General features: G+C 48.2%; 1 protein-coding gene across 1 annotated transcript in view; it reads right to left on the reverse strand.

Moving 5' to 3' along the window:
• Window positions 1-8,382: 8,382 nt before the first annotated feature.
• Window positions 8,383-12,945, reverse strand: part of Atg14 (autophagy related 14) — a 32,654-nt gene continuing 28,091 nt past the window's right edge. The window contains exon 10 of the mRNA XM_021181632.1: window positions 8,383-10,599. Coding sequence (XP_021037291.1) covers window positions 10,293-10,599 — 307 coding nt within the window. The 3' untranslated portion in view covers window positions 8,383-10,292. The remainder of the gene's footprint in view (window positions 10,600-12,945) is intronic.

Here is a 12,945-nt window from a genome sequence, read left to right on the forward strand (position 1 = left end):
TTCTGGTCTTAAAATAAGATTTTACTAACTTTATTAATGTTCATGTAAATTCAGGCAGTGTTGGAGGAGACCAGCCAAGGGTGTTGGACCCCCTGAAGCTGTGCTGGGAATGTAATCTGCTTGTTGTGCAGAGCCATTACAGCCCAAAGATGGATTTCGTGCACGTGCGTGTGCTTGCTCTTGAGTGTGCGCACACTAAGGTGACAGAGCCACCACTGTGGTGGTCAAGTGGCAGGCAGTTGTGAGCCGTGCAGTGAACTGAACCAGATTCCTGCCTACGTCATCTGTCCAGATCCTTATGCATTAAGTTGTAATTAAAAACAACAATGTGCCGGGCGTGGTGGCGCACGCCTTTAGTACCAGCACTCAGGAGGCAGAGGCAGGCGGATTTCTGAGTTCGAGGCCAGCCTGGTCTACAGAGTGAGTTCCAGGACAGCCAGGGCTACACAGAGAAACCCTGTCTCGAAAAAACAACAAAAGTCCAAACAAACAAAAACAAAAAAACAAACCTTTGATGTGTGTGGGTATTTTGCCTGCATTTACGTCTGCATCACATGGTTGCCTGTGCCAACAGAGGCCAGAGAGGGCATCGGCTCCCTTTGAATGGAGGTCTGAGCAGGTTTGTAAGTCCTCATGTGGTTGCTGGGAATTAAACCCTAGTCCTCTGAAGAACAGCGGTGCTCTTTGTTTTTTCGAGACAGGGTTTCTCTGTGTAGCCCTGGCTGTCATGGAACTCACTCTGTAAACCAGGCTGGCCTTGAACTCAGAGAACTCTGCCTGTCTCTGCCTCCCAAGTGCTGGGATTAAAGGTGTGCACCACCACTGCCTAGCAACAGCAGTGCTCTTAACTGCAGTCACCCCTCCAGCTCCCTTCTTAGGGACCTGTTAAAGTCGTGTTTGTTTTCAAGCCCTTTGTGGTGACTCATGTCTGAGGCATGCCTGGGCTACAAGAGGAGACATTTCAAATGCACCCCAAAACAGGGTTATTTATAAGGGAGGATAACTTTTTATATTACCAAATCATCTTTCCTTAAATTGTAAGTTTAAAATCTTATAGGCTTTTAATATTTTGAGTTTGTGCGGTGCCTTCTGTATTCCCTATATAGGAAGTACTATTAAAGGGTTCCCACAACTGTCCACCAGTCACTTAGAAGCCACTGGGAGTCTTCAGGCTTGAAGACAGAAAGCTGGAGCTTTGAAAACAAAATCCAAAAACACAGAAAGAAAACCCTGTTATCAGCCTAAGTTGCAGGCAGGGAGGATGGGTGACAAATGTGGACGACTGATGGGGAAGGGCAGTGGTTACCTTGGAGGAGGATACAAATTTGGCCAGGACCGGCAGGGAGCAGAGGGGAGGATGGTATTTAGGTAGAGCCATCTTGGCCTATGTTAAGCAGAGGGTCATGAGGCCAGTGGCTTCCAAACTGAATATAGTCAATTTTTAAGATTGTGTGTCTGTATACTAGTGAGTCCATTTATCCTTGTAAGCCAGAAGAAGGTGTCAGATGCCCTACTTCTGGAATTACAAGCAGTTATGAGTGTTGAATGCCAAACTTGGGTCTGTGGCTCTTAACTGCTGAGCCATATCTCTGGTTTGGGTTTTTTTTTTTTTTTTGGTTTTTCGAGACAGGGTTTCTCTGTATAGCCCTGGCTGTCCTGGAACTCACTTTGTAGACCAGGCTGGCCTCGAACTCAGAAATCCACCTGCCTCTGCCTCCCAAGTGCTGGGATTAAAGGCGTGCGCCACCACGCCCGGCTTTTTTTTTTTTTTTAATCCTTCGCAGTAACGGCTGAGAGCAGGCTGAGACTGCAGTGACCCCATGCCAGGGGGAGGCTACCCCGACAAGTGGACCATGCTATGCTAGCCTGGAGACGCAAACTTGGTCTGACACCAACGCAAGAGGCTGGGAACAGCTCATCTTCAACACATCTGCTGTTGGCTTGTGCCAAGCTGGCAATCTGAATGTCCTCGAAGTGAGTTGTGACTCATAACTGGGATAAGGAGATAACACACAGGACAACCAAGGGTGTGACGTACCTCACGCACTGTGTGTTCAACCTTTGCTGCCTGTGGCTCTCCCACGAGGGTGCGTAAGACAAACAACTCTGGGTTTTCATGAGTCAGCATTGCTGACCTGGTTATCACGTGCTCTGCAGCTGTGTGAGAAGCTGGGCTGACAGCAGGGCATAGGCTGCCCCCAGTGCACTTGGCCTTACCTCAGAAACAGACGGCCTGCCTTAACTGTGGCAGGACATGCTTCCCAGTGCTCAACAGAGGCTTGGCACCAGCCCCCACCCCCACCCCCACCCACCCCCATGCTGAACTCAGACTACCAGAATGTAATGCTGCTTTTGAGACTCTGTGGCCCCCCTAGTGTTGGATGTAGAAATAATCCACCCTTTGGTTTTAAGAGTTTGTGTGGATGTCTGTATACCACATACATGCAGTTCTGTGGAGGCCAAAGGGGCATTATGTCCCCTAAAGTCAGAGTTACCGGCAGTAACTCTGTTAGCTGTCCTGTAGGTGCTGGAAACTGAACCCCAGCCCTGGAGGAGCAGCCAGTGCTAACCACTAACCGTGTCAGAAGCCCCCAGGCAACCGGCCCACTCTCATGTCATGCCACGGTGTTCCAGTCCTGCACTGCCAAAGGCTCATACCCCACCCCAGCCAAAGAAAACACCCACTCTGCTCTCACAGGAGGAGCTGCTCCACCTCAGTGTTTACCCCACTGCTCATTGCAATTCCATCCTTCATAGAAACTGGGAACTGGGTCCCCATCCCATTCCTGACATGATGGTTGGACTCTTGCTACCAGTTTGGAAAGGAACCGAGGGCATGTGCATTGTATGTGACTTGTAATCCCAGCAGGGTTGCCTCTTTGAGGCATATAGTGAGAGCCTCTTAACAAAACCCCAAAATGTAACGCATTTGCCGATATGTCTGCTCACCCTATGCACTGATGGCCCCACTGCAACATCACTGGGAACCAGTCCCATCCCTCTGCTGTGTTGGCCAGGCTCCTCCACATGCCCCTCTGTATCTGTGTGTGGGGTTCCCTGGACTCCCGGGGTAGCTAGTTTGAGCACTTACCTTCAGTGCCTCACAGTATATACTCCATCATGACTCCATCCCATGTTTAATCAGCAATCCCTCTGTAGTTAAGCCAAATCCCCAACCCTTTCACTTTGTTTTAAAAAGTTGTCTCAAGTAGCCTAAGGTCATCTTTACATTTATGACCCTCCTGCCTCAGCCTTCTGAGTAGATGGGATTACAAGCATGTACCACTAGACCTGGCTTGCTAGTACCAATTCAATATGTTGACTGTTGGCAGGTTTGGACAGTTCTGGCTCATTCCCTAATTGTCTATGAAGGATGAGAAACCTGAAGAGAACTTTGCCTCTGGACATAGCTGATCCCAGGAGACCAGGCTTGTATAGAGAAGTTCTTACAGGAGCTATGGCTACACAGCTGCTTCTTCTGGACCATGCTGCCAGTGGCTCCCAGCAGCAGGCCCTGGGTTTCCCTTAGGCTCTGTCTAGTCATCTCTGCAGTGTGGACTTCGAACGCCTGTTAGCCTTTTGAGGCCATCTGGACAGTTTGTACAGAAATACTCCCAACCCTGTGCCACACCTTCAACTGCTGCTATTTCTTTGGCAGACTGGTTATTTGTCTTTCTTCATCCACAGACTGCTTCATAGGTGCCAGAAAGTCATTTGACACTAGACCCTTCTTCACACCGAACAGTGCCAATAATGAATCAATGCTATCAGGTCCTGTAACCATATGTTGAACACACAGTGGGACGGACGCTCTCCTTCAAGTCTCTCTCCTCTGGGTTCATATAGGCTAGTGTTAGAATCTCAGAACTAGTGAAGCGCACCATCCCTTCCAACATGCACATCACTCCTAACTTTATGCAAGTTCATGGCCACCGCTGATTTGCAAAGCCTCGTGGGAAGAACAAACATTGTGGTTAGGCACCTTTGGGTGCCTCAAGTTCATCTGTGCCTAGCTGTTGAAGCAGAGCCTTAGTGGAGCAGTCTCCCACTCTAGGTGGCTGGCCTCGTTAGGAGTGGGGAACAGAGCCACTAGTTATCAGCTGGGAAGAGAAGTGGAATGGAGCAAAGACGGCATCCCTCGTAGGATAGAGGAAGCCCACTAAAAGCCAGTGAGGCCGACAACCTGCTATCTGGTAAAGGTGCTTGCCTTGCAAATCAAGCAACCAAAGTTTGATCCTTGGAATCCACAGAAAGACCAACAGAAAATAAATTCCACAAAGTTGTCTTCTGATCTCTACATGTTGGTTATAGCATACATGCTCCCTTTAATAAGAACAATTTCTGTAACTACTTAAAAAAAAAAAAAAAAAGCAAAAGCAAAAAGCCATGAAACCTTTTCCACCTTCTCAAGCCAGTGGTTCCCAATAGTGCACAGCTATGAGTGCACAGCATGCTGCATGCTGGCCAGGGAAGGCTAGCTGCTGAGGTGGGGTGGTGAGCAGTATGTAGACACTAGGAAGAGCAGAGTCCATCTCTCTAGCGCAGAGGTATATAATCTGTTATGCTCTTTAAATGACCTTCCTCCTTTCCCTTCTGCCCACACTGAACCGCAAGCATTGAATCTTATGATCTGATACTGGTCTCCATTATGGAGTATGAAAAGTTGGTGTTCTTTTTTTATTTAAAAAAGAGTGGCCAGATATAATATTAAATGGGGGGGGGGGGGGGGCTGTAGAGATGGCTCAGTGGGTAAGAGCACTGATTGCTCTTCCCAAGGTCCTGACTTCAAATCCCAGCAACCACATGGTGGCTCACAACCATCTGTAACAAGGTCTGACGCCCTCTTCTGAAGTGTCTGAAGACAGCTACAGTATACTTACATATAATAAATAAATAAATCTTTAAAAAAAGGGAGGGGCGACTTCTATTGTGGCACACATGACCTGTCTGCACAGCTGTGTCTAGTTTGGTGGGAGCCTAGCCCACCCAGTCTTCCTTATTCTGGTACCAAGCTGCTGGCCTATACTCTGCCCATCCACAGAAGCATGAGTGCCGCAGGGAGTGTTGCCCTTGGCTCCACTTTGGCCTTATTTACCATCCCAAGCAGAGATGAGAGGCTGGCTGTCCACTGTCCAAACTGGGAGCCGTGGCATGACCATTTCCATGGCCCACAGTCTTGGCTCTGGCGGCCTTGAATCTGCTAAGCAGACTCTGAAGAACAATTGGCCATACTATGAAAATGAGCAAATGCATGTGTTCAATGTAAGATGTGGACGTGGGATATACCATCCCCACTATTTGCCAAGTCCAGGGAAAGAACAGAATACCCACCTTCAGCCCATCCATCACCTGTGCCCCTTTTCCAGCCCCTGCCGAGCCACACCTTCAAACACCTGGGGGGTGGGGGTTGTTGTTTTGTTGAGACAAGGCCTCACTAGTATCCCTGGCTGTCCTGGAACTCACTCTGTAGACCAGGCTAGCCTCTAACTCTAAGGACTCTCCTCTGTGGAGGACAAAGCACAAAGCTTACCCTGGAAGTGGGAGTTCCCAGGTGAGTCCAAGGTCACAAGGTCTGCGTGACAGAACCAAGGCTGAGTATGGTGATGGGACTGAGGGTTCAGAGGCCTGAGAGGGAATGGAAGAAGTAGATGGGATGCGGCAGGGGCATTACCAGTTGCCACCGCTCACTCAGGCTCCTGGCCACAGAGCAGGAAGGAATGCCCTGGAGGTGGGGGTGGGGGACGCAAATGGGAGGAGGCAACCCAAGAAATAGAATATACAAACCAGGGAGGCAGTCATTGTACCAGATATTTCCCCCAACTTAAAGGACACAGAGCTTCCTCCTCTGTGCCTGGAAGAAGGAACCTAATGCCTAAATCTTGAGGCTCTTCAGAGGCCTTAGGCAGTTACTGTTAATGACATGTGTAAGTTCTATCATTTCCCCTGACAGTGCAGCTCTGCCTCAGGATCAACAGTACAAAGAGCTGCAGAAGGCAGGCTGATTCATGGGCCTGAGGGGGATTCAGCATTGGGGGCAGGGGACACATTTTCTACTAAGCTCCCAGGTGATGCCCACTTTGCATGTAAGGCTTACCCAGTACAAAGCGGGGAATGAGCAAGCATGTCGGGCAAGCTGAGTGCAGCAGAAACGCTCAGCTCTTAGGGTCTTTCTCTGAGGCCATCAAGAGGACAGAATTCCCTGAAGCCATCACCAGCAGCACCCACCAGAAAGCATGGGTAGTTCAATGTCAACACTAGGAGGCCTCCTTACTCAACTGCTGTCCAGATGTCCTGCCCCACTCCCCAGCACTATTGACCATACACTGAAGATGCCTTCCAGCCACTGCTGCCAAACCAATTAGCAAGTACCCAACCCAAGACCATGGACTTGTTTATGCCCCAGAATCTAAGATTTAGAAGAAATGTACTACTAAACACATTTCGGAAAGAACTTTCCTCAATACCTGGGTGTCCTGGAAGTCACAGTAACTGCTAGACCACCACCACGTTCAGAGGTGAGGGAGGCATGGAAGACCATGTAGGTGCTGGGAGCATCAATGAAGTCAATTGGTTCCAGCCCATTCTCATCACTTACCTTGAACCTACGGTCAATTTCATGGCTCTTGAAAAAAAGGCAACTTGGGCATGGTGGCACATACCTGTACTCCCAGCACTCAGGAGGCAGGAGCAGGCAGATCGATTGAGTTTGAAGTTAGCCTGGTCTATACAGAATGTCTGAGGCCAGCCAAAGCTCCATAGAAGACTTTATAAGGCATGTGTGGGCCTGACTGTGTATGTGTATTTGCCCCACATGCATCCTTGATGCCACAGAAGCCAGGAAGTGGCAGATTCTCTGCAACTAGAGTTTGGATGGTCGTGAGCGACCATGTGGGTGCTGGGAACTGAATTAAGGTCCTTCTGCGAGAGCAGCAATCTCTCTAGACCTCTAAGCCATCGCTTCAGCCTTTTAAGTTTCTACCAGACCCTCTCTCACACCCAAGTACCCTGTATTCCTTCCTACAAACACTAGACAACAACAACCAAATCAATGTGGCTCTTGCCAATTTACCGTTGTTGCCAGGGTAACCCAGTGGGTGAAAGCACTTGCCAACAAGTCTGCAGACCTGAGTTCAATGCCTGGGCCATAGTAAAAGGAAAGAGTCACCTAAGTTGCCATTTGACCTCCATACATGTGTGCCTGCCCCACACACACACATGCACAGAAAATAATTTTTAAAACTGTTACCCTGATAGGTTTTGTGTTTATAAAAAAATTCACTTAATATTTTCCAGGCTATTTTCTCCCCAGATGCGTGAGTGCTCATAGATCATGCCTAGGTTCTGACTTCCTGTTCGGAAGGAAGCACCCCCACCCACTGGGAAATGGTCCTTTTCTTCCCACGGTTCACTCCCTGCCCCAGACGAATGTAACTGGATGACAAGTCTCCCCTTGGTGGGCGTGGTGGCGCACGCCTTTAATCCCAGCACTCGGGAGGCAGAGGCAGGCGGATTTCTGAGTTCGAGGCTAGCCTGGTCTACAAAGTGAGTTCTAGGACAGCCAGGGCTACACAGAGAAACCCTGTCTCGAAAAACCAAAAAAAGAGAAGTCTCCCCTTCCATTTGTACCCTGCGTGGTAACCTGCTTCTGGTTGCTGTGTAGGAAGATGAAGCTGACATTCTCTCTGAAGAGCTTTCGATCCCAGGTAAAGCGATGGATGGACGTGAGTGGCCTTCAGTGCCCTTCCCACAGGCCCCAGGGTTCTACCTCACTCACCGGTCCCTCCCTCTCCACCGCTAGCTAGCTCCTCCACATCACCTGGAAGCTACTGCTGCCTGTCGGAGAGATTAATTACAAAAAGGAGTCCTGAGAGCTTGCCGACTCCTCGAGGCCTGGGAAATGCCTCTAACATTTCCTCTTGCACTGCAAAAGAGAGAGCAGGCTCGGTCTCAGAGGCTCATTCCTTTCCAGATCAAGAACAGAGAATGAAACCCACAAGTCATAAGCAGCCATTGTTTGCCAAAGTTGAGCCATCACCATTAAAGCAAATAACCAGTCATTTTAAAAACAACTTTCTTCTTCTTCTTTTTGGTTTTTTTGAGACAGGGTTTCTCTGTATAGCCCTGGCTGTCCTGGAACTCACTCTGTAGACCAGGCTGGCCTTGAACTAAGAAATGCGCCTGCCTCTGCCTCCCGAGTGCTGGGATTAAAGGCGTGAGCCACCACCTCCCAGCTAAAACCAATTTTCTTACCTAGCAAAAATTTCTTTAAAATGTAGCCTTTAATTTCTATGAAGTACTCCAGGTTAGCTTGCACTTTTGCTGCTACCATCAATGTAGCAGCAGAACTAAATAGGAACTGGGGGACAGGCACACACAGCCAAGTACTGTTAAAGGATTTATTGCAGTAATACAACAAAAGTTTAGAAAAGATCTGTGTGATCAACCTGACCTGGAAGTTTCAGTTGCAGCAAGAGGGTTCTGACGTTGCAGCTTTCCCAATGCACACCTGAACCCCACCCAATGCCGACCGCCATACCATGGTAAGTTACATTTCTTGGTTCTATGTAAGACCATGTAAAGCAGCCCGTGTGGTGCCTCTGAGTGTCTATTAGTATTACCTTGTTCCAAGAAATCATTTTTAAATGGAAAACATGATCAACTTCTATGGCTTTCGGTTTTAAAAAAAAAAAAAACACCAGCTTCGTTTTTTTTTTTCTAGAAAGCTGTTTGTGTACGGTTCTGACACCTACACAAAAGGTTTTAATGAGCAGCAAAGAGTGTAAGGACCAAACAGTGGTTGAAATGTGTATTTAAGACTATTTACAACAGGTGGATCCAGTGCAAAATAACAAAACCCCAAGGACTTGAGCAGCCTAGGCAGTCCGTGCTGGTCACTTACTGTGAGGGACGATGACAAAAGTGCCTCTGGTTGATATGAGGCCGCCCAGCCCTGTGCTTCCTGCAACTGTGGTTAAATTGCTGTAGGCGGGAGTTGGTGGCCTCTGCACTTTCTGTAGCTTTCTCCCAGAGCACTTAGTCTGTAAGTTCTAGAAGTAGGTGGTAAAACACGAGCCCAGCAGTTGCAGAGCTGAGCACAAAACAGACTCCAGCCATCTGCTCCACAGCTGGGTATCTAGAGCTTGGGAACGTGGGGAACCTGGGCAGGATGAAGTCTTTTCTACACTTCTAAAAACTGCCAAAGCTCCACACCACCTCAATCTGCAGGCAAAGTACCAACCATAATGCGAGTTAATAGAAGCCAGGGGGTGGCAGACTGCTGAAGGACCTGTCTGAAGTACCATCACACCAGTCACAACAGGAGGATATGGTGACAAGGCCAGGGGAGGGGGGTAGTTTCTCACAGGACTGCAGGAGTCTGTTACACAGAACTTCCTTTTTGAAGTTACTAAAAATAAAAAAAGAACTACTTACGACTTGAACATAATGCCTCTCTTTTTATAGCTTTCTATAAGATTGTCATTAGAATGGCCTCTGAGGAAGTCCCTTGATAGCTGAGCATTTCCTGGGACAGCTGCTCCGTACTACACTCTGCATAAGGTGCTGTCTTCAGAGTCTCAGAGACCCCAGGGACAAGAAGACCTCAGGAACAAGAAGGAAGAGTTCCCTGGAAACACCTGCTACTAGTTAACCCCACCACCACCACCAAGGAAGAAACCGGACAGCAAGCGAGTGACCACATAAGTGTTCAGCCAACGCTCGGGTAGCATTTAGCCCATCCAGGGAATGATGGAGGAAGTGAGTGTAGCACAGACAACTCCAATGACTTATCTCCCTTCAGAATACAAGAGAACTGTTTAGACATCTAACCATCCCAGCAGACTCCCCATTCGCAGATATGGGTCTACAGAAATAAAGAATCCAGTTTCTTTGGTGTGTAGTAGGAAATCAGGAATGTGACACACAATGACTGACTGCAATAAGCTTTCGTCTCCTCCTTCCCCAGACAGCCACCTCTCCCTGATGAGGCCAAACTGCTGCTGGCCTTCTGGCTGGCCTCCCAAGAGGATGACAGAAAACAAACTCAGCCTCTGCTTTTCATTCCTCATCACCAAGAAACACTTCTCTGTGATCTGATCAAAGCCTAGGACTTAGTGTCAGGAAGACTTGGCACCCAGGAACCAGCACACGCCCAGGAGCCCCGAGCTCAGGCCCTGACACTAATCTTGTCCTGGCGATAGCGTCCAAGCTCTATCGCGACTACACCGACAAGGTTATGAGAGTGCAGTGGAAAGACTCTGAGACACAAAATCAGCATTTTTGGTCCCAACTCGTTAGCGGTGTCCAGTGTAAGCTTTGAACCAAGAGGTCACCGAGGCCGCAGCAGAGGAGATCATCCCACCAGCGCTGCTGCTGGCAATGGGTGGGGACACCTGGGTGCTCTGGCTCTGGGACACTTCCACCGGCTGGGAAGGGATGTCACAGAATCGGGGGCTTGGCAGGTTCTCCCAGTCTGTGCCCAGGTCAGTCTCCTCATCGCTTACACGCTCATCTCCACTCACGTCTGATTCTCCAGCAACTCCAGGGTCCACAAATTCCATGGACTCCTCGAGGTCTGCTCGTACTTCAAAGGGTCCTGACCTGTGTGCAGACAGAGGGGCTTCATAAGACACCACTGTTCTCCCACCCCACAGTTCTTTGAGTTTGAAATTTATTGGATATGGAAGAGGAAAAGAGACTCACCTTGCTGCATTTCCTTCTGCGTGCATGTGTGCTCGAATGTGCGAGTGTGTGCATGTGAGTGCGTGCGTGAATAGCAGTCAATGAGCAGAAGGGAGCAGGCATGCATGTGGAGGCCGCAGGACAGCTTTCGGGAATGATTCTCACCTACTTTTTTTTTTAGAACTTGTGTATACCAGGCAAGATGGGTGATTCTCCTGTCTGGCCTCCCATCTCACTACAGATGTGGCCACCTCATTCACCTGGCTTTTTTCATGGGTTCAGGAAACTGAATTTGAGACCCTGTGCTTGCACAAAGAACCCCTTAGCCCACTGAGCTGTGCCCCTAGCCCCATGTCTTTATTCATGATTGAGAAATCTGACTCCTTTGTCTATCTTTTTACTAGGTTTCTTTTCCATTACTGATTGAAAGACTGACTGACTCTAGATTTTTATTTTCTCTACTGTAGATGTTGCAAACCTCTTTATCATTGTCTCTTTAAGGTGTGAGGCCTTTCTTACTAAAGAGAGTGAGTCCCTGCACAGTAATGTGTGGCTCCTCTGTTTTACTTAGTTTTGAGTTTAGGGCTTGGTTAACATTTCTTTCCCTACCCTATGAGTATAAAATAGTCTTTCCTATTAGGTTTTTATGTAGTGCTTTAAACAGGATGTTTTATATGTGGAACTTGTTTTTATATATAGGATATAGCATGAAGACAACTTTTCCCTCCCTTGAATGCCAACTAGGGAAACCCTGTCGAGCATCATCATCTGACTCAGCTGAAACACAGTCCTGCGGGCACATCATCTGCTTCAAGACCCAGCTCTCTTTTCTATGGTATGCATACTGTTTATATGCTAATATGGAGGGTCTATAACTAGAAAGATATAGAGGGTGTGGTCCTGAGATGAGCTTACTAAGTGGCCCCAGGCTGGCCTTAGTCACAATCCTTTTGCCTGGGTTTCTTAAATTCTGAGATTAAACAAACACTGGTGTGCTTGTTTGTTTGTCTGTGTTATTGGGGTGGGAACGAAATAGCAAGCATGTGGAAGTCCTAGAACAATTTGTGAGAGTCATTTCTCTCCTTCTACATGTGTGGCAGGGAGAACTAAGGTCATCAAGGTTGGTGGCAAGTCCCTTTATCTAATAAACCATCTTGGTGACCCCACCCCCAAAATATCTTTTTTAAAAATTAACTTCATATCCACAGTTTGGGAAGGGGCCGGCCCTTCTTACTCTCCCTCTGCCCTTGGAAGCGGTTTGTCTGCCCATCTGCTGAAGTTCTTGCTGGCCTTGTCTTAGCTGAGAGAACGACGACAGCTTCCGGCCTCAGAGCTACTTCACCCAAACTACTGTTCATCCGCACCAAGAGGCCACTCTAGAACTACACGCCCCGCAACACCTCACAGGTTTCTTGCTACAGCTGCTCCCCAACTTGGGAGTTGAAAATATGATGAGTCCAAAAATGCAAATAAATCAACAAACAAATTTAAGCTCTGCACATGCTAGGCTCAGCCACACCCCTGCCCCTCTGAAGGAAAGATCCTAAGTTGCTCAGGCTAGCCTTAATTTGTAGTCCTCTTGCCTCAGCTTCCTGAGTGGCCAGATTACAGGCGTTTGCCACCTCAGCCAGCTCCACACCTCATTTACTATACTATAGTAACAAACACCAATAAGAGTGCTTACATTAGCTTACAGTTTGAGCAAAATCTCAGTTTACAGTTTGAGTAAAAGCTCATTTTCCAAAGAATATACACATGAGGTATGTCCTGTCTCTACACAAATGTGCCCATGCTGATGAGAGCAAGGACAATGGGTAAGGCCTAGAGCAGGTGCCAAAGGTGTCTATCCCCGTTTGTGCTCCTTGGGCTTAGCAACTAAGAAGTCACCTAGAGCAGACCACAGAGCACGGAGCACATCTGATGTTACTGACTTCTACTCTTTAAGCTGATAAATTTCAGACCAGCTCACTGTATGAATTCTAACAAGTGCTCGCTTCGGCAGCACATATACTAAAAATGAATTCTAACAAGTGCTGACCAAACTGACCTGGTGAGGAAAAGAAATCCCAAAGACACAGTATATGCAAGCCCAAAAGAAAATGTACAAGAGAAGGCACAGCTTCCAGGGGCAGGTTAGAAAAAAACCAGGTAGCCGGGCGTGGTGGCGCGCGCCTTTAATCCCAGCACTCGGGAGGCAGAGGCAGGCGGATTTCTGAGTTCGAGGCCAGCCTGGTCTACAAAGTGAGTTCCAGGACAGCCAGGGCT

Source organism: Mus caroli, chromosome 14 (assembly GCF_900094665.2).
Source record: "Mus caroli chromosome 14, CAROLI_EIJ_v1.1, whole genome shotgun sequence".
NCBI classification, from domain to species: Eukaryota; Metazoa; Chordata; class Mammalia; order Rodentia; family Muridae; genus Mus; species Mus caroli.